This window comes from Gambusia affinis, linkage group LG04 (genome assembly GCF_019740435.1).
Source record: "Gambusia affinis linkage group LG04, SWU_Gaff_1.0, whole genome shotgun sequence".
Lineage (NCBI taxonomy): Eukaryota > Metazoa > Chordata > Actinopteri > Cyprinodontiformes > Poeciliidae > Gambusia > Gambusia affinis.
This window is the reverse complement of record NC_057871.1, coordinates 6046821-6074353: the sequence shown is the minus strand read 5'-3', so window position 1 is coordinate 6074353 and position 27533 is coordinate 6046821. Positions and strand designations below refer to the sequence as shown.

At 35.7% G+C, this 27533-nt stretch overlaps 2 protein-coding genes across 2 annotated transcripts; both read right to left on the bottom strand.

Moving 5' to 3' along the window:
- Positions 1-338: 338 nt before the first annotated feature.
- On the bottom strand, positions 339-8154 carry LOC122829172. Its single transcript, XM_044113522.1, has 6 exons — positions 7691-8154; positions 5474-5863; positions 2633-2764; positions 2447-2497; positions 1278-1337; positions 339-681 (listed from the first exon to the last, which is right to left on the bottom strand). The coding sequence occupies exons 1-6, from the start codon at positions 7743-7745 to the stop codon at positions 614-616; spliced, it is 756 nt and encodes a 251-aa protein (XP_043969457.1). The 5' UTR covers positions 7746-8154; the 3' UTR covers positions 339-613.
- A 7142-nt stretch (positions 8155-15296) lies between these two features.
- Positions 15297-23428, bottom strand: vps37c (VPS37C subunit of ESCRT-I). Its single transcript, XM_044113520.1, has 5 exons — positions 22732-23428; positions 22205-22314; positions 19516-19687; positions 18260-18342; positions 15297-17140 (listed from the first exon to the last, which is right to left on the bottom strand). Exons 2-5 carry the CDS (start codon positions 22295-22297, stop codon positions 16406-16408), a joined length of 1083 nt encoding a protein of 360 aa, XP_043969455.1. The 5' UTR covers positions 22298-22314; positions 22732-23428; the 3' UTR covers positions 15297-16405.
- Between the last annotated feature and the right edge of the window lie 4105 nt (positions 23429-27533).

The following is a 27533-nucleotide window of genomic DNA, read 5'->3' as shown; positions in this document are numbered from 1 at the left end:
GAATACTTTTATCCTTTTTAAATTTTTAAAGCAGTCACAGTACATAATTTCAATAAGTTTCAAAGATTTCTGTTTTTGAGTTGTCTTGTACAGGACAAATGTCTCATTAATTGTGCAAATTGTTTATCAGTCTCCTTCTTAACACCTGAAAACCTGGCACTTCAACTGTGTGCAATCTTTTTATATCTTCTGTAAATGTTGCATTCTTAGTTGAATTACTTCAGTTTGGATCCTTCAAAAATTATTACATTTAATTAACATTTCCATTTCAATATATAACATTTTGCTTTGATAAAAATTACAAATTTTAAGAATTAGAAACTGCCCAACCAAGCAGATTAAATTCATATTAGTTTATTTATACAGTGTCACACCACAACAAATGTCATCTCAAGGTACTTTACAAGACAAACAGTTCTAATTTACAGACAGAATAAAATCGTACTATAATGTTACAATGATGTTTGTGTGTGATGTAAATCATAGTAATTCATTTGACAAGCATAGGCAGTTTTTCTACACACAGGTCCAATCTAGAGCTTCACATTTGAACACAAATCTTCAACATGGAGAGAAAGACACTCATGGGTATGAAGATGGAGGATCCTGCAGGCTAGTAGTTATAGAGGTTTCTGTTGCACGACGGGCTGCTGCCGCCGCCGACTGTCAGACGCTCCAGAGCTGTTCAGGCACAAAGAGGAGGCGGATTAAAACAAATTTCAGATGAGCTAATATTGTACTTACAGCAAAGCGCCAACAGAAAGTTTTTTATAAGTTTTGATTATAGGCATGAAAATGATTAAAGAACAAATGAAGCATAAATTAGCTAAATTCTTGATGTTTTATTTATAAGAAATTCACTTATTATCTTCAATGATGGGTAGTAACTAATTATATTTATTCAGTTACATTTTCTTGAGGAACATTTTGGAAAAATATACTTTTTGGAGGAGTTTTACTACAATATATGTTTTACTTTTTCTTGAGGAATGTTATAAAGTGTCACTACTTTTGCTGGAGTAAATAAAAAACAAGAAAAGCAAACGTTTGATCAGGACATAATTTGAAACACCTGCAAACCAGAGAGATGTTGTAAAAACAAAGTTCTCCATTTGTAGCTATTAAAAAAAACAATATATTTTCTGTATGTGCAGAAATATTTCCACAGTGATTAAAGAGTAAAATGACAAAAGTCCTACTTGAGAGAACAAAATCTAAAATATGACGTTTGGTCAGAAAACGTTCTGTTGGCACCTTCTGACAGAATATCAGGTTACCTGAAAATCTTTTCTCTTCATCTTCGTTCTTAGCGACACTCTTCCCTCGATGGTAGGAAACTTCAAGGAAACAGAAGAAGGCAAAACTGAATCAAAAATGCAATGTACATTTTTAAATAGGCAACCAGGCAACCCCTTAGAATTACATATAATATTTTCCCTCTATTTATTTAAAAATAAATATATAGTCAACTAAATGTGCGTATTTTTAAGTGAATCTGTTTTGTAAAAATTATTAAAATGTACATTACACTACATTATTTCTATCTGTTCAAAAACAGAATTTCAAACACCGTCACATTATAATACTTATGTTATACAAACTTGATTTTTAAAGAAATAGGAGAATTTAACTGCTGCTTAAGGAGGCCGGTTTTAGGTAAAATAACGCAGAAGCAATGAAGAGCAATCGCTAACCCTCCGCCTTCATTTCAGAGACTTTAAAACAAACACAGACCACAAACTGTCTGTGTATGTGACCATGAGAACCGATGTTTTATTTTTCTAGTTGTCATAGAAAAACAATGTAACAGGGCTTTGTTTTAACAGTGTTATACAGGGTGGGCCATAAGTTTCCATGCATAGGAGAATGTAAAATGTATATTTCTTTTATATTTCAGATACCCTAGAAGATGCGTTTGACAAAAGAGCAAAGAATTGAAATTATACTGATGGCTGGATAGGGAAGCAGTTGCATTGTTGCACGAAACTTTAACAGAAAATATGGAACCAGCATCACACAAGACACTGGCAAAACTTATTTGCAAGTTTCAGAAAACTGGAAATGCTGCAGCTCAACCATGAAGCGGTCCAAGACGTGCAGCGACCACACAGAGTCCCACAACAATAAAAACAGTTGTCAAATATAGAATGTTTATTTTTTAGTTTTATTTCACTTTAAACTACACTTTTCACCAATTTTAAGGCATTATTGACTTAAAACAAGATCCATGTTGTAACCGAAAAGTTACTTGTAAGTTAGTTTTGTCTCATTTCAAATGTATTCAAGATATTTGCACTAAAAATACTTGGTAAGTGTGAATGCAAAGTTGTTAAGAAAATACAGAGATATACTATCTGTTAGTGTGTCAATATGTTGGTGATAAAAACGCTTTATTGAATAACTTTAAGCAAACAGTTAACAGAAAAAATGAAAGTGTGTGACTCACCACTGTGACTTTGTGTGGGCCCAACCCAGCGATGTTGCCTCCTGTCTGATACTGAAAACAGTAATTTTGCGCCGTTAAACCCACATTTTTCGCCGGTGTACCGACATGTTTCACAACTCCTCTTTTTTTGAATACAAGGTTAACTAAACAGGTTTAGAAGTATGAGTAATGTGTGCGTGCACTCACATCTTTTCTGCAGGGCCATGACGGTGGGTTTGGTGAAGCGCATTAATAAAAGGACCAGGACGACGATGCTGAGCAAAGCTATCACCACCTTACAGGCCGTCAGCTGCCCCTCAAAATCTGGGAGCTTCTCAACTGGAGACAAACAGACATTAATCTCTAAAGTCTTAATGCTAACATCATGTAAAGTAAGGAAGGAATAAACTTTACCAAGCATAAACAGTATCTAATAGCTTCAGTGGGGTTTAAATAAAGTTATTTGGACAGACTTCTATGAAATTTTGTAAAAATTCACCCGTGTGTTAATGTCAAGTTTATTTCTATGCAGAGTTGGATAGCAACTAATTATATTTACTCAATTACATTTACTAGAGTAACTTTTTTTTTTTTTAAAAAAGAAAAACTTTTAGGAATATTTTTACCATGTTGTACTTTTTATTTTTAGTTGAGTAATTGCACTATAAAGTATTTCTACTTTATAGTACTTGAGTAAAATTTCTGGATTTTCTTCCCACTGAATTAAAAACAAAAATGATTTAAACCAAAAATTCACCAGACGCAGACACGCGCACACAGAGCAGTTTCTGTTATAGGTTCATAAGTTTTTATTGAAAGGAACTTTCAATAAAAACTCTGCTCTTTTTCCTGATTTCGCTATTTTTTGTTAATTATATACATTTTTAAAATTAACTTTATACTTTTGTCTGAGGGAGGCCTGTCACAATAACATCGTTTATCATAATATTGTGATAAACGATAATATTGTAGTTTAGACATCATTTTCCAGTAATATAATCTTAATAATAGTACAAGAACACATCCTTAAAGATCAATAAACTTTAAATTCTAAAACATATTTAATATTTGAACTGGAAGGCATTTTAAATATGCAAAATTACTTAAAATAACAGAAACAACAAATAAAATTAATTATGAAGTGTCTGTAAACAAAATTGTCCTTACAAAAATGAGACCAAAACACCACAATGAAGAATTTTATCGTCCAGTTTTAGTAGAAAAAGAGAAAAGAGGAAAAACAATAAATCATGCAAATGGAAATTGTTTGTTTTAATTTATCATGCAAATAATTATTTTTTTACTTATTGTGACAAGCCTATTTGGTCCAACTGACTATGTAATTTTAAAATATTAAATAATTGATATTTTGATCAGTTACTCTGTACTTGAGTAGACATTTTACTTTTTTACTCTTACTTGAGTAATTGATCGGATGGTTACTTTTTACTTTTACTTGAGTAAAAATATGATGAAGTAGTTCTACTGTTACTTGAGTACAATTCTCTACTTGTTTATATAGCACTTTTAAAAACAGGTTGAATCTGCATGAAAGTGTAGTTTCAAAACATCCTGAAGATAAGAAGGGACCAATCCGTCCAAAGCTTCATAAGTCATTAAAGGAATCTATCCAAAATGAAACTGGCAGCTAGTACGAAACAAGCCAGTACGCTGTATTAGGGATTTATCTAAGCCTTAATATAATGAGGTACAATAATCCAATAGCGATTTAATAAAGTCGTGAATATTTTCTTCAAAATCCTTAAAGATGCAGCATGTAAACATATTTAAAGAATATATGTTTTTCCCATTTTTGTTAAAACTTTAATTATGTTGCGACAGTATAATATTAGACAGATAACCTGTGAAAAGATTGGAGTGAAGAAATGCACCGTTCCTGACCAAAAACAACCAATCAAAGCCAGGGGGAGGGTCTCAGTGCTGTCAATCATTCTTGTGTACCCACTGCTAAATGTAAGCTGTGGAGCAACAACTTGCTGTTAGAGAAAAACAGTTTTTCCACTGTAATTGGTGGCTATGCTAACTAGCCTTAGCATTTGTGGCAGGCTTTGTAAGAGTGATTGACAGCGCTAAGACCCTCCTCCTGCCCCTGATTGGTTGTTTCTGACTGAGTGGTGTATTTCTCCAGATGGTACTGGGAGTTTTTTTCTTTTTTACAGATTATCTGTCCTATATTATATTGGCGCAACATAATAATGATTTTAACAAACATGTATAGATACACTTTTTATAAAAGTTATATACTGCAACTTTTTAACAAAAATAAGATTTAACAGGTGGCAAAAACTTAATTTATCAACTTAACTAATTTTAAACAGCTATGAAAGATAACACCAAGATTCCTTACATAAGTCAGGCAAAATGGAAGCTAAGGAGCTAAGTGTGTATCCTGAAGTTTTATAGTGCACTAAATTAACTTTCTTAAACACAGATATAATCAGAGGTGGTAAAGTACCCAAAAATTGTACTCAAGTAAAAGTAGCACTACTTCAACATAATTTTAATCAAGTAAAAGTAGAAAGTAGCCATCCCAGAAATTACTTGAGTAAAAAAGTATTGGGTTAAAAGTCTGCTTAAGTACTGAGTAACGGATCAAATTATGAATCATCTAATATTTAAAAATGACATTATCAAATGGACCAAGATATAAATCTATGTTTATATTCTGGTATTTTAAGGACCAAAATTAAAATATTTTAAATAATTACAAAATAACAGAATTAGGGTAAAGAAAAATATTTCCAAATAAGTTTCTTTAACAAAAAACAAAACAAAGCAAAAACTTAAAAACTGAAGGTGTGTCTGTCTGGTGAGTTTTTGTTTGTTTTTCATTCAGTGGGTAAAAAAAATCCGGAAATTTTACTCATGTAAGAGTGGCAGCACTTCATAATAAAAAAGTACACTGTAGTAAACCAGCTCCTCCTAAAAGTATATTTTTCCCAAAAAAGTTACTAAATGTAACTGAGTAAATGTAACTATCCACTGCCAAACTCGGGTTATAATGTGCGGGATGTTGTCGGCACCAACCTTTGCACTTGACTCTGATTGTCTTGCAGCCGGACGTTGGGCTAGATCCGTTAGCATGAATCGTGTAGCATTCCTTCGCTTCAGTACCCGGATGGAGCCATCTCGACTCGTATTCGCAGCCCTTTCTGTCCTTACAAACATTTTGAAGAATCTTGGAGACTTGTGTCTCTGAGCTTCGACAGACAGGCAGGGAAGAGTCGTTGAAGCCAAAATGCGGAACCAGCTCGACAGTCCCTTTGCATGTTTCTGTCCACTTGACTCTGAGGATGCCCACTTTGATAGGAAGGTTACTGGGTTTGGAAGTAGGAGGAGCTGGCGTTGCACAGGAACAGACTGCAGAAGTGGAAGTATTCATCGTGGGGGTGGTTGCATTTAAGGAGCCATCATTCTCTACGAAAAACACACAAAGCAACACAAAAGTTTAAAACATTAAGTTAAAGAAGCTTTGCAGGAACATTTTCTCATACAACCATCAGTAAAACTCAAATGTAAAAGAATAACAAATTGTTCCCTGTTGTTTAGATCAATGTTGAAAATGTTCCACAACCTCTGGTTCACAATAAAGGAGCAGTGTGGAGTCTAGAATGGAAATATCCTTAATTATTACTCACAGTGGGGAAATTCTGATGTAATAACAGCAAGTCAAAGTTTAACATACATCTTCAAACTAAGGTTAAAATAAAATAAAAATCTAACTGTACAGGCAAATATTGGCAAATATACAACATAAGAACATAACACTCCACAACAGTGATGTTATTATGATGAAAATAGCAGCTGGGAGGTAAACCGTTATGGAGGAAGGATATACAACAATGCTGCTTTGTGCACAAAGGTTGCAGCAGGATGGAGCGCTGGGACTTTGTGGAGAATGAAATCTATCTGATTTGTCAAACTTACTCAATTCTGCTTCCACCTTGAACATAAAATCCCAGTTGCATGTGAAGGGAAGCAGCCCCAGAGCATGACCCTGCCACTACCACACTTACCTACAAATACTTGTTTTTGTGTCAAACATGTCGCTTGAACAAGCTTGCAGAATATTTTAGCCCTGTATGAACTTTGAAAGGGAAAGCTCACTATTTTAACCCAGTTCGTACTTCAGATATGCAAATAGAACAGAACCAAAACCAGAATTTTGTGCTGGCTACTGTTTTTGTTTTGGGAGTCTCCTTACCCACTTTCTGTCATCTTTTGACTAATTTTGGAGAAACATAAAGTTTTTCTACTGTCACTATTGCCCCAAATTCTCTTCTCTTCACTGTATGTATAATCCTGTGGCTTTTCAGCTCTTCTCCTGACTGATACCTTTGTAAAATGAGGTCATTTTGATTTGTCTGTGAGTAACACATGGTTGGGATGGTTGTGGTTTAATTTAGGATGATACATTCTCTATAATTGATGTTAGATGTGAAGGAAAGAAGACTAAATGTTGAAACTGGATTAAAATGTGCATTAGATGATGGGTTTGGACTCTGATTCAGATAGTTTCCTCTTCATTTCTGTCTTTATATTTTGCAGGATTGGCTGTTTTTCAGTACATGAGTCCATAAAAACAAAAAATGAATCCAGAGCCAATTGTTTTAATCAGATTACCTTTTATATCCCTTTTGCAGTTTTTAAAATGTGTTTTTCCCGGCGTTTCTGTTTCTCTCTCAGTTTGATGCTATCACAGTTTTGCAGGTTGCAGTCAAAGTACTTTGAGGTGCAAACGTGACATTAGTACGAGGGTTGAGTTTTAACATGTGCAAAGTTCCTGTAGTAAATTTGGCGATGTAACAAGACCAACAGAAAGTGGTTATTGATAATTACATGATTAGATCTCAAATATCTATTAGTTTCAAGTCTGTTCCTTCCTGACTGAGCTACAGTCACGATTTCCTCTAATCCTGTTGCTGTGAACTCAAAATGTTAGGGGCAAAAACCTAAAATTTGAAAGCTACACTTAGTTCGTCTATAAAGTTAAACTTAAATTGAAAAACCCTCGTTAAAAATCCCGCTTTCTTTAACACAGAACACATGTATGATTGTATAAATGAACGTATGTGTAAATATGTTGAGCCAACAGCCACAAAAACAAGAAGATTTCTACCACTTACCTTCACCATCGTCTTAAAACACATTTCAGTCAAGCACAAAGCTGAAGCTTATTGTTCTAATCATCGTATTTCTTTTTTTTTAAAAACATTTTGTACAAACCAACTCTGATGAACTCACCTGCAGACACAAGAGAAAAGGCCACGATGATCACAACGGTGCTCAGATCCATCATCGAAGGGATTAAGTAGATGATCAAGATAAATGAAAGAGAACAAACAGCTCAGTTCAGGTTGACACGCCAACAACAGCAGAAGTGATGAGAAAGGAAATGATGCAGAGCTGCAAAAAACAAAAAACCCTCCTCTCCCCCCACCGCCACCTTCTCCATACAGTGAAGAACTTCATCCACAGATGGCGGCTGCAGCTTTTGCAGAGAAGCAGATTTCCTCTCTTCAAAGCAAATTGGGTGAAAAAGGGGTGGGGAAAGTAAGAAACGACGAAGAACGAGTAGGAAGCAGGAAGAGATAGGAGAAAGCAGAGAAGACAAACATTACTTTAATCTAAGTACTTTCAGCATGTTGGTGTGCCAGAAGGTGTAGAGAAACACAGACTTACTAAAAATATCACAGCAGCATTGAACGATGATAAACCTCAATAATTTTATGTCTTTATGTAAAAGTTAATTTTTACGAACATACACGCCCACATGCACATGTTTTAGCTGTAATTAAACCGTTACACAACTGATCCAAAAGAGGAACAATCTGGAATCGGCTTCAGGTGTTACAGCTACACTGAAAAACAAAATAAAAAATTGTTACAAGTAATCAAAAGACGTTTATTCATGTAAATACGGGTCTGAAAAAAAAGTAAAAGCCCACTTAAAATGATCAGTTTATCTGATTTTACTCTTTATTGGTTTATGTTTGAGTAAAATGACCTTTGTTATTTTATTCTATGAACTACTGACAACATCTCCCTGAAATTCCAAGCAAAAATGTAACATTTATTCAGCTAAAATAACGACAAAGATGCAGTGTTTTCATGCAAAGAAAACAAGTTAATATTAATTCATAAACAACAATACTAATGTTTCAGAAATCAGTATTTGGTGGAATAACCAGGAGATTTTCAATGAGGTTCAGGGCAGTGGACTTTTCATTTTCTCTAGAGCTGTGTATTAATTTTATTAAGTTGTCATGTTAAACAAACATAAATAAAGTAAGTTTGACAAACTTAATTTGATTACATGTAGCACATTTACTATTTTTTTTAAAAGTTGAGGCTTCATTCTCTTTTTTTGCAGTGTAGAAACTCTTGATCAGGCCTGAAATCTGGATGTAGTCATGGACCTGAACCTTCAGAGTCACATAAAAACGGTTACAAAGTTGGCCTTCTAACACCTGAAGGACATTTCCAGGATTAAAGGACTAATGTTTCATTGTCATACACAGAGAAGTATAGTAACTAGTTACATGTAGTCCATTACAGTTACTGGAGTAACTTTTTAGAAGAAAATTACTTTTAGGAGTATTTGTAGACTTTAAAATACTGTATTAAGTTTATAAATCACTTTAGCACCAAAATACACATTGCATTAAATATCTGCTGTTGTCATAGCAACCTTCCAGACCTCCCAGGTCTTCTGGTTCTGCTCTGCATCCAGAACCAGAATCAAAGATGGAGAAGCAGTATTTAGCTACTATGCACCACAAATCTGGAACAAACTTCCAGAAAACTGCAAAACAGCTGAAATACTGACTTCCTTTAGATCTAGACTAAAAACTCACCTGTTTGGAGTTGCTTCTGAACCATAATCAATGAAACATTGATCAATATATTTGACTTTCATTGATGTTTTTAACAATGGCAGTGGACAAAATGTAATAAACTTGATAGATAGATTGATTGGTTAGTTAAGAATCAATATCCTAAAGCCTAAATATAATCCTAAATCTGTTGTGTGCTTTAATGTCAATGTGAAGAACTTTGGTTTTGTCAGAGACCAGGACAAGTTCTTTAGGAAACCAGAGGTAGATTGTAACCAACTACATTTACTCAGTTACATTTATTAAAGTAACTTTTAGGGGGGAAAAAAGTACGTTTAGGAATACTTTTTACTTTTACTTGGTGAATATTGTTGTGAAGTGTCGCTTTTCTGACTTGAGTAAAACTAGTTACTCTGAATGAAAGACAAACATGTTTTAAACAAAAATTCCCCACCTACAGTTTATTTCAAAGTGAGACGTCGTGTTTGTACAAAACCTGTAAATATGTTCTACACAGAACTCCTCAGGTGTCGCAGTTTCAGCTTCATCTGGTTCAAATCACGTAAAATTCTCCCATTAAGCTACTTTTGCCATCAGCCTTGTGCTGTATTGATGTTAAGTGGAGCAGAAAGGCCTTTAAGTATTTATTCAGCTGTAAATGCGTCCATTGCATACACCAAATTAATGCTGTATGTTGTATTTTATGCAATAAAATGCTAATTTTCTTATTTAGAAAAAGGATTTGAAGCCTTTTTAAAAACGTTTTGAATGTTTTAATGGTTCAGAGTCTTTTTTCATGTATTTTTATTTTTGTTATTCTTATTGGTTGTTATTTTATGTGATTTGGTCTTCGAGTCTGCAATAAAAACCATCTACTACTGTATAAAGCAAGATTAAGATTAATCTAAGAGATTTTCTAGAAAAAACACAGAAATTTCTGAGATTAAAAAGTACAAAAAATGAAGCTGAAGTTTTTGGATTAATCTCAGACATTTTCTAGGAAAATTTCTTTATATTTTTGAGTTTGAAAAGTTTAATAATTTCTAGCAAAGAAATTAAATTTTAAGAAATTATTCTGAAAAATTTCACAGAAACACAAAGAAAAACACATCAACTATTTTCTAGAAAAAAAAAATCTAATCTGAAATTTTCAAATTAGTTTTGAATTTGAAATGTCGAAACTGGAAAAAGAAAATGGGCAGAATGTCCGATTACCAATATCCAATTACTTGACTAATTATCAACATAATCAATTACTAAAATAAACCCTTAACTGAAGCCCTAAAACACATTTTGCTTCTCTTTTTAATTAACTTTAATGAAATAATCACAGAATAAAAAGACAACTCAACAAGCTCAGATTAGTTCAAATGAATGTTTAATTATTCACAACAAAAAGAGATAAGATTTTAAACAATCTACATATTTTTTTTTATTATCAGAAGATGATTTCAGTCCATCTGAATGTCATTATCCTCAGAATAATATAAATCCTCAACAAAGCTAATTTTTTTTTCTTGTGCTTCTTCTAAAACACTGTAATCACTTTTACCGTCAGAGCCCGACGGGCCGGTAAGTCCTCGGTGTGATCGCTCTTCATCATCAGGAGGATATGAAACCATTCTGGGTTTTTTTCACCCGTCAGGCGAAGAAGAAACATTGATGAGTTCACTCAAAGCCCACAGAAAACAACAAGGCTCCGCGTGTGGCGAGAAAGACTCAACTAAAGCACGTGATCCAAATGGGAACACTGCCGCGCCGGCGCAGTGGCGCCACCATGCGGTGGGTGCGTTCACCACCTCATGGTTGCCAGATAAGACGTGTTTTAAGACCGATAGCTCCACGTGAATTTTTTTCTGCTTACGTCACATCAGTTGACGAGCGTATGTTGACGTTGGAGCGCCGCAGGCTCTTCCGGAGACATCCCAGTTTCCGGCAAATATTCTGACTGAAAAATTAACTCTGATCACGTGATTACCACGGTTTATAAGGGCCACTGCAGATAGAAAAATACCAAGGAGTAAATTCTCAGAAATTTTAGAGATTAATCTCAGAAAATTTCCAGAAAAAAAACAAGAATATTTCTGAACTTGAAACGTCAAACGTTTTCTAGAAAAAAAAAATCCTGAAATTTTGAGATTAATCTAACAAATTTTTTAATTTTTCAAACTCAAATTTCTACATTTTTTTTGTTCTATAAAATTTTTGAGATTAATCTGAAAATTTCAGAGTTCTTTGGTGAAAATTTACTCTTCCCCCCATCTATAGTAGCTCTAGTATGCCGTTGTATGTAACAGATCATTCTTTGATGCACAACACTTCCGTTTTGCTTTTAATGAAGCGTTCCAAAGACTACCTTATGAAATCACTCATCACTAACTTGGAATTTCTCAGCACTGCCATTTTGTGCTTTTGACGGTCTAAGGCGGGAGTGTCAAACTCATTTTCATTTTGGGTGATACCAAGATCATGGAGGTTCCTCTTACAATTAAATATTTATTATCTTTTCACATTAGCTGCGTTTCCATTACAAATGTCTGCAAAGATTTTTCCATTTTCCACTAATGTAGAAACACAATTTAGCAATTGCGGTGTTTCCATTAAATAAAAATTAAAAAAACTCAAAAAATGCCAGCTAATATCCTCAAACTGTTAGCTGTCGTTTTCTTCTTCGTGGTTTGCACCAGGTGTTGTTGATCATGTGACTCAAGTGATGGAAAAAACATTTTCCATTGACATTTTGGTAAACCAATTTCAAAATGGCCGAAAACCACGTCATCCCAGCGCCAAACTCTCCTTGAAGAGTTTTTTTCAAAATTGTTGTGCTTCCATTAAGCAAATCTATTTTTGAAATGTCAAATTGCTAAATTACAAATTGTTGAGTCAATGGAAACACAGCAACTGATCAATCCCTCCAGCATTTTATGATTAATTTTTGATTATTTTACAATCAAAATTTCTGATTGTGTGGTGCCAATTTAGAAATATCTGAAAAGGATCTTTACAGTATTTTCATTTACATATGCGAGTTTTTGTTTCTCGCCTTATTGATCAGACTATAACTTGAAGTCAAGTGAGGCTGAAGTGGCAGTCATTAAAGTAAGAAATGCTGCCACCTGCAGGTGGGAGTTGGTCACTCAAACCCAAATGATTCTGACCATTTTTTGATGACTCAAAATGCAGGGATCTGTTAAGTTTACGTGAATTTTCATGAAAAGCCAGAGAGACTTATTGATGTAATATGGCGTCTGGTTTCTAGACGGCCACATGAAAAGCTACAGCGTTCCAGATTTGGCCCCCAGACCTTGAGTTTGACACATGTGGTCGAAGTAGACTGTTTACATTTCTCCACACCATGTTCCTTACATTCGCTGTGTTGGATGGTTTAAACCACGCCCAGGCAACACATGAAGTCAGTCAGAATGCATTTATAACAAAACCAACCCACTGTGGTTCTGTTGAAGTGTTTTCCCTTTAATTAGTTGGTACCTGATCACCCACCAACATCACTCCCACCACAGGCATGTTTTGATCACCTTGTCTGGCCAGAAGTTCAGTTTGATCTCTTTACGCTCAGTTTTGTACCTTCATCCACGATAAAAATCAACATTAAGATGTTCATTGTTGTTTTATTGGGGATCTAAAACTGAAACTCAGGGTGATGAAGTTTGTGCAAAATGCCAGAACCCCGAGGCGTGTAAAAACCACATCATCAGTACTGGAACCACTTGCTTGGTTCAGGAGTACTAATTTGTTTTGAGGTTAAACAGAAATGTTATAGTTTAGCGATTCCTGAAAATGGATCCAAACAGATCAGAGGGAACATTAAGCGTTTTCACAGTGTAAAGCTAAACAGTACTCAGAACTAGATCCTTGGCAAAGAAAATATTAATCAGATATCCAAAGGAACAAACAAGTAGTTTTGGAAAAGGGTGCACTGATAAACTTAGCAACTTTTCAGATAAAAAAAAAAATTGGTACTGGCAGGTCAGGCCTTTTAAAGATTCATGATCGGCTGAAAAATTTGCAATCGGTGCACCACCAGGCTTCACGAAACTTTGCCTTGTGGTTGGATTCAGAGTCTTGTGTTGGCGGGTTTTAATAAAAATATTCCTTCTAAATTTTATTCAGTCTAATTGTCATGAGATTTCCAAGGCTAGCTATTATTGTATTTATACAAGAATCACATCTAAAAATGTCCAGTATGATAGAGCTGCAATTACTGAAAACAATATTTGATTTAAGCAAAAACACAGATTATACTTATGAGGTATTTTTAAAACCTCGACTTATTTTAAATCCAGTAACGAACCAATTTACTTGCCTGTGAACATTTTCCCAATTGAGAAAACTACTCTTTCAGGTTTATCTAAGTCCTCACAATGTGGGCTGTGTGGCCAGTGGGGGGCGCTATAGGCCAAAGAACACTAATAAACACAACAATTGTCTCCCATCTGTTGACAAATCTTGGTGGGATGTAAAAACAAAATAATCCTTTCTTTAAAGAGGTTAAATTGGCGCAGATTTCCGTGATCTTGAAAATCGGGAATCAGTCAATACTTACATGTGAAACCGATTTTATCCCCAATCAAACCAAGTCCACCAGGCAAACAACCTTAAAAATCTGTGATCAGCTAGAAAACTAAAATGGGTGCTCATCTAGCTAAACAAGAAAAGAGTTGTTCAGGACATTTTACTATCATCATCCTTCATTAAGATATTTAGACTTTTTTCCCCCCATAAAAACAGTAACTACTGAAAACTCAAAATTAATGGTGTGGAGAGTTTTAAACATGCAGATGAAGAACATCGTCTACCTGCAGGTCGAACGAAATGAAGCTTCTTTGGTTTCTAAGAACAGAAAGTGGGACTGATTCCTGAAAGCTCCTCAGAACAAAAGCTATTTGCATGAAGGCGTTCACCGCCACCGGGGGAGCCAATCAAACGGCAGAACGAGCCGAAGCTGCATCAAAACCCAAACGACTCAATAAAGAAACCATGCTTCTCTTCAGCCACAACTATGTCCGTATTCAGCCTCCTAAGATGCTCCGATCACAAGTAATTTACCAATAAATATGGGTGTGAAGCAGACAGACAGCTGGTTTACATTGTTTGTAGTGTTACGACGAGTTATCGTTGCCATGAACGTGACGGAGAGGCGGGGGTGGGACAGAACATCACTTCAACAGGGAGCAAGACGACACAAACGAGTGCTTGAACACCTCAAAGCAATGCAACAACCTGAGACTAGAGTGGCAGAGGGAGGACTGGAGAGAGGGAGGGGCAGATACTTCAGACTGGTTTAATGAAATAGTGCAACAAAGTTAAGTAAAGCAAGAGACCTCTGGAGGGTGAGACTGTGTGTGAAAGGAGGAAGAAGCAGGGGAAAAAAGCAAGAGAGAAGAGGGAGAGAGGAAGAAAGTGTTGGAAATTGCACTGCAAAAACACACAAAAAAATCTAACCAAGTGGGTTTGGTTTAGTTTCTAGTGCAAGTATATTGAGAAAAAAAAGACAAGACTAACTTACAAGTAACTTTTTTTTTAAAATCAAGATATGGCAGCTGGCTTTGAAGCTGCAGTATGCAACTTTTATAAAAAGTATTTTGCGTATTTGTTGAAACTGTCAGTATATAGTGACAGTATAGAGATAAACTGTGAAAAAAATGCTATCTAGAAACAACCAATCAGAATAAGGAGGAGGGTTTTAGTGCTGTCAATCACCCTACTTTTCTCTCTGCTATGCTACAGGTAGAATAGCCTGTTGTGAATACTAAGACTAGTTAGCGTAGCCACCGATAACAGCGGATAAATGGTTTTCCTGTAACAGCAAGCAAGATTGACATCGCTTAGACCCGCCTCCTGGCTCTGATTGGTTGTTTTTGATAAGGAGTGGTGCCTTTCTTCAGACAACAATAGCAGCTCAGGTAGAAGATGGAGGAGATTGATCTTTTCACAGAAAAACCGTCACAACATGGTGACAACTTCAACAAATATGTGAAAAACATTAAAAAAAAAACAAAAGTTACATACTGTAGCTATATGTCAATAATCCCTTTATCTTGATCAGTAAGTATTAGTCGCACTGGCTGATTATTTCACTTAGGAGAAAATTGTCTTCACTGCAAAAACAAAATCTTACCAAGTATTTTTAATCTAGTTTCTAGTTCAAATGTTTTAGAAAAAAAATAGGAAAATTAACTTACATGTAACTTTTCAGCAAAATTCCTTAATATTCATAAAAAACAACTACTTGTTCCACCGGCAGATTTTTTCACATACAACATGGGGAAATCGTTTTGTCAATAAAATAATCTGCTGATGGAATTAGAACATTTTCATCTATATTAAGGAATTATTATCTTAAACTCAGCTTCTATATGTTGCTGAAACTTTACTTGTAAGTTAGTTCTGTCCTATTTCAAGTGTAATAAAATATTTGCACTAAAAGACCAAAAACTAATACACCAAAAATACTTGGTAAGATTTTGTGTTTTTGCAGTGTTGTAATAAGTGGAACAGTCTTCCAGTGGAAGTGTCAATATTAAGAAATTATTCACTAAAACAAGTAAGGTGCAGTAAATTGGCCCAGACCTCCTTAATTCTGGGATATCAGTGATCGGTTGATACATGCATGTGAAGGAGATCTTATCTGCCTCAGTAAAGGTCTAAAGATCAGGCTCTGTCCTCTGCTGCTCTGCCTTTAGAGGTTTCACTGACTGACCCACCAGGTCAGGTTTGCACATATGCAGCTAACAATAATCACCCTACTGTTGAAAACTCAGCGACTTTCTTGCTACATTTAGCAACATTTCAGAAAAAAAACATTGGTATTAGCCAAATTCTGAATTGGCAGGTCAGGCTTTTTAAAGACTGATGATCGGCCAGAAAACTGCAGTCGGTGCACCTCTACTTATAAGTGAAATAATCTGCCAGTTGAACTAGGACTTCTTTACAACAATAAAGGAATACGTAAAGCAACATGCTATAATTTACTGGGAAGTTATTTGTAAGTTAGTTTTGTCATATTTTAAGTGTACTAAGATATTTGCAGTAGAAACTACATCAGAAATACTTGGAGAGGTTCAGTGTTTCTGCAGTGTGAGGCCGATCAGCAGCAGTGCTTTCAGGAGTACGGCTGGGGAACGCCGTACCCGGCTCTGTACATGGGCTTCCCTGTTGGAGACTGAGAATTGGAATACGCCGGCGCGGCCGGGTAGCTGTAGCCACCATAGCTGTAGGAGGCCGGGTACGGCGCCGGGCCGCCGGCAGGGGGGTGGCTGGGGGTGTACTGACCGAACGCAGAGCCGGGGTGCGGAACAGGAAACGGGTGTTGGGTCGGGTAGGGGCAGGTGACGGAGGAAGGCGGCCCGAATGCCGGTCTGGGCCCGGAGTAGCCCGCGGCCGGGGTGAAAGACGAGCCAGAGCTCGGGTACGGAGTGAACTGTGGCGGCGGATTGTTTGGGATCGGCCCCGCCGCTGCCACTACAGCAGGCGGGTTGGGAGGGGAAGCAGGGTACGGGCTGTACGGAAGCCCAGAGGCTCCAACTGCAGAAGACGAGGCTGACTGTGAGGAGTTTTGGTAGCTGGAGGATGGCGGGTTGGAGTTCGGCTGCGGCAGATTTGTCGTTGTCACCGTTGTCGTCGGTAGGTTCCAAGAAGCTGCCGTGGCGACGGGGTTTGGAGCAACGCCAGCTGTTGATGTCATGGCGGTCGGGTTGCTCTGGTCCCTCTGTCGCAGGATTTCTTGGAGTTTCTCTATCTGCACGCGTCTTTTGTGAGCGAGCGAGCGCAGGAGGAGGAAACGCTCAGAAAAGGAGTCCAGGGACAGAGAACCTTCCAGGAAGTCATCGGCCAGAGCCTGGACACACACGGTGAAACACTCATCATCTACCGCCAACGGGAGAAACACACAGGGCTGGGCGGCGTGGCTTACAAATAAAATCTAAAATTATTTTCATACCAGACCTGATTTCAGTTTGCTCTGAATTGTGTATTTTTCTTTTCCAAAACCACATTACAACAGCAAATCAGCTCTAAAAATACAAGCGTAGATAAAAATAAGAGAAAAACAAGAGCAAAAAGATTTCCAATCTTAAATTCCCCCCCGCCAGCTCCCTTGCTTTAATTTCTAAAAAATATATTGGAAATAACAGGAAATGTTTTCAAAAAGAGGCTTTTAATTCAATCTATGGGTTCTAATTAACTTAATTTCTATGAGTTATATGACACAGCTTCTGGGCCAGATAGGACCTGTGGTGCAAAATAAGCATTTATATCAGTTAATATTGATAATTATTTATTAGTATAATTATTTATTAGTTTTTTGTTTTAAATATCTGAAATACAGCCAAACTGGTGATGTGAACTATGAGCTGCTATCATTTCCAACTCTCACTCCACAACTTTGTTTTTTCTTCTTTTTAAGCTGTTAAGAGGCACTGTGAGAAAACCTTAAAACTTCTGCTGTGTCAGTTACTTCGCAGGTTGTTGCTAGGTAACCAAAGAATGAGTGAGTTGCTAGGTAACCGCAGAGTGAATGAGTTAGTGACTTAGTTAGCTGAAGCCACCAATTTTTGTTGTAATTAGAAGAATGTAATCATAGTTTTAGCAGAAGAAAGTTTGAAAACAGTTTGAATAAAGACAGATCTGGTATGAAAAAAATCTGGTTATATTTTAAGTCATATCGACCAGATCATTGTCTATTCCATAAAATCCAATTTCTATTTGTAACATAGCGAAATGGGAAAAAATAATGTAGAAATACATCTACAATCTATTTTACATTTTAATTAGAGATGTGAGTAAAAGCTCATTTATTTAGAGTTACTTTTGAAACATTAATCAACAACTTTGTATTTTTTTGTGTTTTTACAGTGTAAAGCACTTTGAACTGCCTTGTTACTGAAATGTGCTATAAAAATAAACTCAATTAATTGGTTGATTGATTGATTGATGTGTTGGGCAGCTGAACACTGACCTCTGACTCAGACTCTGTTTTTTCACTTTCTGTTTGTAGTCTTGAGAAGAACGCCTCTGGAGAGACCTGACCCACCATCCCATCTGTGAGGACAGATAAAAAAAAAATACCTTAACACAAAAACAACGTACTAAGGGCGTTTACAGAACAGCAGAGAACGTGAAAGACTGGTTATGTTCATCTGGATAACAATCTGCTCAGGATAATAAGACGTGCAGCAAATGACCCACTTCATGCCTTTTTTAAAAAAAAATTGCCAATGGGGAAAACCAGGGAGCAGAGTAAAGTAAATTCATTCAAGCCAATTATAAAAAAAATACTTAAACTGGACTGATCACTTCTTAAAGCTGCCGTACACAACTTTTATTAAAAAAATATATACAGTACAGATCAAAGGTTTGGACACACCTTCTAATTGAATCCAATTAGAAGGTGTGACCAAACCTTTGGTCTGTACTGTATATACATATAATTTGTTATATTGTGACAGTATGAGAGAGATAATCTGTTAAAAAACTGCCTTCTCCCAGTGCTCTCTAGAAACAACCAATCAGAACCAGGAGGCGGGTCTTGTTGCTGTCAATGTTGCAGCTAGGCAAGCCTGTTGTGAATGCTAAGGCTAGTAAACATAGCAGCTGATGACAGCAGATAAATGGTTTTCCTGTAGCTACAAGCTGTTTTTCCACCATTAGAAAATTTAGAAGTGAGAACATGAGGATAACTGACAGTGCCAAGACCCTCTTCTTTGCTCTGATTGGTTGTTTTTGGTTGGGAGCGGTGCATTTCTTCAGATGGCAAAGGAGGAAATTAAATAGATTGATCTTTACAGATTATCCATCCATCCATCCATGCATTCATTTTCTGTTCACCCTTGTCCCTAATGGGGTCAGGAGGGTTGCTGGTGCCAATCTCCAGCTACGTTCCGGGCGAGAGGCGGGGTCACCCTGGACAGGTCGCCAGTCTGTTGCAGCTTTACAGATTATCTGTCTGATATTATACTGTCATGACATGGTGACACTTTTAACAAATATGTAAGAAAAAAATGTTGTATAAAAGTTACAGAAGGCACCTTTACCTGAGGGAATATAGACTTTAACTATAAAAAACTAAAAATAGTTCATCCACATGTCTAAAAATAGCACAAGACAAAGGATTAGAAGACAATGGTGAACAGACGCACTTCCTGACAGCATTTATTTAAAGAGTCATTGTGGCTCAACTCTAATTTTCCACGTCAGTGTTTCCTGCTGCCCTACCTCTCTGGGAGCAGTGCTGCCGGAAGGTTTCTCTGACGGCCTCCAGCTGGGAGTATCTCGCCACCAGCGCCTCCTTTAGGGACTCCAAACGAGGTTTCATGTCCAGGTTTTGCTCTGCCAGGCTGCGATTGGCCGCCAGCGCCATCTCTCTCTCCAGCTGGATATTCTGAATCTGAAGAAGGAAAAATCACTAATTACAGATAGGCCTGCAACGATTACTTTGACAATTAATTGGATTAAGAAGTTGCCACATTTTGCGTCTTTTTCATTTAACCACTTAAGTTTTTCTTGTACAATATTAGAAATACCTTAAAAATGCAAATAAATCAATTCCTAATTAAAATAAAAAAATATTATTTTTTGTGCTTAGAATGGAATAACAGAATTCCTTTAGTGAATGTTTGATCATTTGTAGCTAAAATAAAAATACTTTTAACATCTGAAGGCGACAAGTTCAGCTCTTTCTGTTCATAATAATACAGTGTAGCTGACCAATAATTGGATAGCCAAAGGTGCTGAATATGAAATTTTGTTTAAAACTATGCCACTTGATGAGCTTTAGGTAGAACATATTGACATACAAAAGCTTTTTTTCATCTTAAAGGCAAAATGCATTTATTTTTTGTAAAGTTTGCTGCATATTCTGCAGATCTGTTCAACTTTTCTCGGCTTTTTTCTCCAAAACATCATCGTCCTTAAACCTTACATTATGTAATACTTTGCACTGGTCTATCACATAAAATAAAAATAAAATATACTAATGTTTGTTACTATAATGTGACTAAATGTTATGTAAAGCACCACCAGTCTGCCTAGCAGTGTTTCCATACACACAGCCGATTTATGACTCAAACATAAACGTTGCCAATGATTTGCTAAAGTCTAAAAGGACAGCCTCTGTCAATATTTCCACCCGGTCATAGAAAAAAGGGGCGCTGTTATTTCAACATCATTAAAAGAAATGAGACGTTTTTTCCTCTCTTAGCCAACTGAGCTGCTGCCTGTCTGAGCTGTTAGAAAAATGTACTAAACAATAAGTGGCTGCAAAAATAATAAAAACAAAAACCCTCCAGAACAATGTAGGAAATTTAGATTAAAAATGGGACTTAAAGCTAAAATCAAACTCTCAAAAATCCAAAGAAATAAGAAATGGTATGTTGACTGACTTTTTATGGAACATTTCCGTGTGACTGCAGCTTTTTAAACATTCAACAAAAATAAATGTTTGCATGTCTGACACAGTGTGAACTGTAAACTTAAAATGTTAAAATGTCCAAGAAAGCTTTCTATGAAAATCTAAAAGAATGTTACATCTGCTGTAACTTTATTTGGGTCCAGAATCAGAGTGCAGTTAGACTCATTTTGTGATTGAGCTTCTTAATTCCTCCCTAAGATGCCAGCAATTTGAATACAAACTAACAAACCATGAATATTATGACATTAGAAAAAAACAAATAAACAACAACTCAAAACCGTTTAGTCAACTTGTCTGAGTGTGGAATGTGTGCATACAGTTTTCTTTGGCAAATGCAACAAATAAAACTCTTACATTAGTAAGAGGCAATGTACTTTGGTTCAACATCACAACTAAACCCATAACTGTGATGATCATTGGACACAAAGAAAACCCTATGGCAATAATTATGATGAAGCCAATCTGGTTTTCTAGACATTTAGTGTCTTTTTAGTCATAAATGATTACATTTTGCAGGTCGGCAGTGGCTTACGAGGTAGACGTTCGTCATTCTGTGAATTTACATGCCTGTCACTTACATGTGAATTTCCCCTATTCTTCTATTATATCCAGAGGTGGGTAGTGTCTATTTACATTCACTCAACTACATTTAGTTGAGTAACTTTTTTGAAGAATGTACTTTTAGTATTTTTTTACGCTGTAATTTATTTTAAATAATAAACTTTAAATTAAATTTTATCATGAAGTATATCTACCTTTTTAAAAGGTTTTATTGGCTGTAGTGGCCTTTATTGGTAGTGAATTGACAGGAAAGAGGGTAATAAGAGACAGGGAAGACATGCGGCAAAGGTCGCCAGGCCGGGAATCGACCTGCGACAGCTGCATCGAGGACTAAGGCCTCCATATGTGGGTTATGCTTAGCCCCTGCACCACAACAGCACCCTCAAGTATCTCTACTTTTACTTGAGTAAAATTTATGGATTCTCTACCAACTGAGTGAAAAAAAACCATGTTTTAACCAAAAGTTCACCACGCACCGACTTACAGTTTTGTTTAAGTTTCATATTGAAAGAAACTGATTTGGAAAAAAAAAACTTAAGTCCCATTTTGTGATTTTTTTATTACTTATGTACATTTTTGTTATTTTAGTCCTTGAAATACTAAAATGTTCACTTCATTTCGGTCCATCTGATGATGTAATTTTTAAATGTTAACTGATTGATAATTCAAATCAAATAATTTAATTTCTTGGATGGCTACTCTTTACTTTTATTTGGGTAAAAATATGCTGCAGTAGTGCTTCTTTTACTAGAGTACAATTTTTGGGTACTCTACCCACCTCTGATTATATCTATCCATAAATGTCAACAAATCAACACAACTCAGTTTGAGAATTTTACCTTCAATGTTCCTGAATTATAATAAATCTACAACTTGCCCCTGGGCTATTTCAAAACATGAGCTAAAGATAAAAGTAAGGCTTCTTTTTCTTACCTCGTCAGACTCCTGAGTCATAGACTCCACCCTCTCTGGATTGTCCAGGAGCTCCTGCAGCTCTGATTGGCCCAAATCCTGGAGCTTCTCCATGTGATTGGCTAGGATAGCTGTCCGTCAGAGAACATACAGGAAGTAAAACGAGGTTAAACCAGTGCTTGGAAACAGAAAGTGAACACTTGGAGGCCTCCCATCTGAAATTAATGTCAATTAATATAGTCAATTATAACTGCGTTATTTTTTTTTTACAGTTATATTGACAAAAATAAAACACACTAGCTACTTAATAGATGCATTTTGTAATAAACACGCATTTTAAAATGATTTGGCCACTTACTTAGTAAATAAGAGTAAATGGGGAACACCTAAATAACGATATTCTATAAATAACTGGCCAACTGGGGTCTGAGAAATATAACTTAGAACAATATGTACAGTACACAAGTGGTCGAAGGCCACGGTAAATAAAAACAGATTTTCAGAAGAACAGTCAATAAAAGAAAAGGTGTAAATAAACAGGCACTTACATGATAACAGCAGAAGAAAGTCAGTGCGTCTCTGACTGGTGCTGACATCTAACACCAGATATTTATTTCCCCTGACAAGTGACGCGACACGTCTCCTGGATCTCCGAGCGGGTATCAGCTGAATGAAGGGGAAAAAACCGAGATGACGCTGGTTTGTTTTCGGCGCTCTTCGGCCGGCAAGCTAACTAGCTAGCTACCGCCGATGTCCAGGCTGAGCTGAAAGTTCCGCGTTCAGTGAGCTGTTGTCAGGGGGAGCCTGAGAAAAGAAGAGCGGCGTCAACTTCGAGGGAAGCCCGGTGATCTCCCGACCAAACACGAAGCCCCGGGACCAAGTCACCCAGAAACTGATGGCTACCCAAACTCTCTATAGTCCTGCTAATGTTTAGTTGAATCAAAAATATCACCGTAGTAGGGAAAATTTATCCGATAGTTGACAAAATTGGAAGAAAAATAGGAAAGTTCCACTCTGCTCTGACAGGAACTGCTGCCATTTTTGGAATCCTCCACAGCTGGCGGGGGTGTATTTTAGGAGAAACTAATTTTATTCAGGCGTGTACTGCTGATCTGACAAGGTTTCTATGTTTGCCCAAGTTTTGAATAACTCTTTTTTGCTCTTTCGTTTGAGTGTAATGTTTTAAGCAGACCACTCACCTCTGGAAAACCCGAAAAACAAAAAGCTGTTTCTAGAGATGGTATGCGCCGTGAGACAAGAGGAAACGGTCGCTGGCCAAAGATACTCGAGCATGCGCAACTGCTTCTCAATGTAAATTCAAAACAATGGCAAAGCAACTTCAATCGGAACAATGTTTGTAAGTCATTGCTCTTTGCTTTAGGAAAATCACAGCTTTGTATAAAAGCAACAACAAATTGTTTCAAAATATAATATATAAATATATATATAAAATTTTCAATATCTAAAGAATAAGCAAAGAAAAATTACATATGCTGATGAGACCAGAATCTTGTTGAAGTCCGTAGATATTTACTGAAAAACTAAAGGTTTACAAAATATGATCCTTGAAGGAACCTATTACCCAAACAAGTAATAAATGAGAACAGAAACGGGTGGATCTGACAATAACTGAGAACAAACTAGTATAAATAAAAGAGGGTGATTACTGGCACAAGAGGTTGAAATATCTGGTTGTAATGATGTTGTAAGGGCGCAAGAACTAGGGTAAAATTAGAAAAATAACTGACCAAAATAGAGAAATAAACAGAGAGCTAAATGACAAAATATAGAATAACAAAGAGATAAACTAAACTTAGAAATGCTCACACTGACAGTTTTATTGGTGTATACATAATCATATTTACACAAAATTAGACAAAATAATAATTCATTTATGCTTTTTATTCAAAAATACAAAGCATGTAAAAAAAATCTTTATTTGCTGTATGTAAAATCAGGACACATTTTGCATAAAAACAATGCAAAATGCAGAAATAATAACTGCTAAAACAATACCCTCCAGGTTTAATACTCAGTTCTATTACATAGTATGTTAGGCATGTGTGTTAGTTAGTCTTTTTTAAGATTTTTGAGGATACAGACAAGAGAAAGTGCAAAACTACAGTCACAGTGTCATAGAGCAGCAGTTGAAGAGTTAGGCTCGAGGTGTAGTCCTGCAAGAAAAAATGAAAACATTACATGTTATATAAATACTGCACTGATAACAGAGGTGAGCAGAGTATCAAAAAATGAGTAAAAATAGCACTACTTCAACATATTTTTATCCAACTAAAAGTAAAAAGGAGCTGCCCAAAAATAACTCAAGTAAGAGTAAAAAGTATTTGGTAAAACAAAGTCTCAAGAACTGCGTGACTGATCAAATGATCAGTTATTTAATATTTAAAAGTTACATAATCAGATGAACAAAATATAAAGTTAAGTGGACATTTTGATATTTAAGGACCAAAATAACAATAATTCACAGAAGTAACAAAAAATACCAAATTATCCAAAAGAAAATTTTTCTAAATTTCTTCATATGGAACTTTAACAAAAACTGTAGTTTTTGTGTCTTTGTCTGGAAATTTTGGTTAAAACATGTATGAGTAAAATTCAGAAATTTTACTCTAGTAAGAGTATAAATACTTCATAATAAAATTACTCAAGTAAAAGTGAAAAATACAGCATAGTAAAGAATACTCTTAAAAGTTTTTTCTTCCAAAAATGTACTTAAGTAAATGTAATTGAGTAAATGTAGCTAGGCACAACCCAATTCTGCCACAAAGCAATAATAAACTATATAGGTGTGGCATTTTATATGAATTAAGACGTGGTTTATAAATGGCAAAAGATAAAACAAAAAGAAAATAGTAACAGGAAAGGGGGAAATGATTAGGAGAGACTGACCTCTAGTTCCACCTGATAACATCTGTAGTAACTGTCGGAAGTAGTCGAACATGGCTCCCTGTTTTTTGCCGTGTTGAAGACGTAGATATAAATGCCGAAGCCCAACAGCGACCCCAGCAGACCAAGTAAATTACTGCAAGCACATCCAAGGAGCTGGGGAGAAAACAAAATAGAATGAGTTGGGTAGTAACTAGTTACATTTACTCAATTACAATTACTTGAATAACTTAAAAAAAAAAACTTTTAGGAGTATTTTTGCTACACTGCACTGTTACTTGAGTAAGTTTATTATGAAGCATTGCTACTCTTACTTGAGTAATTTCTTAGATGGCAACTTTTTAATTTTACTTGAGTAAAAATATGATGAAGTAGAGCTACTCCCACATGAGTAAAATGTATAGTTACTCTGGTACAGATAATATTCTAAAATTTGATTTTATGATGTAGTTTAGTTAATGTTTTTTGATATATGCATGAAATTTAGAGTTTTTCTGTGAAAAAGTACATACATATAATAACTTTGTTTCAAAATAACTTTTTTCTAATCACCAGTAGTTTGTTTGGGTTCCTCTGGCTGGCCATTGCAAGGGATCCCCCGGCTATAGTCTGTAATTCAAACAAAAACACAATGCTTACTTAAAAAAAACATCCAAATCATTAAATTGATAAATTAATGTCATGGAGATATTTTATAAAGTCAGCAATTAGTAATTGGTAGTTGTTTAAAGCAACATTAAATGGCCTCCAGGATTTAAAATGAGTTTCCTAAACCTTGATACAAGGCAGGCCAAGAATTTCACCATTGATGTACTTACAACTACTCCCAACACCAAAGGCATTATGAAGAAGAACTTGGGCAACATTTCATCACTCTGGATGAGTGAGACACATAGCAGCAGCTGGAAAATCCCAAGTAGGATGGTCACCACCTGTAGACACACACACAACTCACTGACAAACCCATTTTTATAACACTTACAGTGGAAATAAAAACCAAACTGCCCAGTATCTGAGGTAAGAAAATAAGACCATGATAATTTTTTTGGCTTTTAATGTGACATGTATCCTGCACAATTCAACAAAAATCTGTTTGTGGTGGGAAAAAATGTGAAACCTCCTGATTGTATAAGTGTGCATATCCTTAAACTAACACTGAGCTGAAGCAGTTATCGATTGTCTAGTTCATTTGTCTGGAAAGTCCGGTTCGTTTGCAGAAGCGTGAACGTGAACTCTGGTGCAATTCGAATATATAATGGACCATGGACTGCTCCAAAAGCAGGAAGTGGGCTAAAGCACAAGGCATTCTGGGTAAATACAACCAAAAACAAACATTTGAGTTTAGCGGTAAATAGTCTTTTAGAAACAAAAAATGTATTGTACAGAATATGTCACATTAAAGGAGCAAAAAAAGGTCGCATAATGGCTAATATTGTTTTTTTAACATCATAAAGGGACATTTAACAGGGAGTTGTCTTTATTTTTAAATTCATACAAAGCTGAACTGATTGTGTCCTTGTCTCACCGCAGTGCTCTCAACGTCAAACCAGGTGGAGAAATGACGCCACATGGATTCAAATGCTGAGTCTTCCCTTTCAGCAGCCATGTTACTGTTAACAGAATATAAGAAAAGCAGAACTAATTAATATGTACAAAAAAACACTGGATGCTAAAGTGTGAAAATTTTAAGTAAGTAAGCTTAACTTTACGTATCCTAAATTAACTACAAAAATAATTGTACAGAATATGTCACATTAAAGGAGCAAAAAAAGGTCGCATAATGGCTAATATTGTTTTTTTAACATCATAAAGGGACATTTAACAGGGAGTTGTCTTTATTTTTAAATTCATACAAAGCTGAACTGATTGTGTCCTTGTCTTAGTAACAATATTGTCAAAATAACACTCATTCAGGCTTATAGATTCACACAAGGATAAAAAATCTAAATATATTTTTTAAAATGTTAAAACATAAAATATATGTGTGTGCAGTAATAAAAATTGCAACCTAAAATACTGTGCAGTTATTGTTTGGGAATAAAATAATTTTCAAAGTATAAATTTTGTCAGCCTACTGACAGCTTGTTGCTAAATCCAGAATCTCACATTTAAAATTGACTTTACAGGAGAAAACATCAGATCCTGAGTAACATGGTCAACATGGGGTAAATGACAAGAAGATGATATCTCCAACAAATAACAATAAACTTCATTTAAAAAAGGACAATGTATATCAATATTTGATGTGCTGTACCAAATTACAGCATAAACTGCAGTCCCATTGATTTCCCAAACTACATAATCAGAATTTTGCACTTCACTATTTCAATTATTTGTGCATTATGTTACAAAACAAAATACTCAGAGCATTTTTAATAAAGCGCATGTTAACAGAAAGAAGATTTATAACAAAGAAGCTGGTTGTGTTTTTGAGCTGATGCCTCTT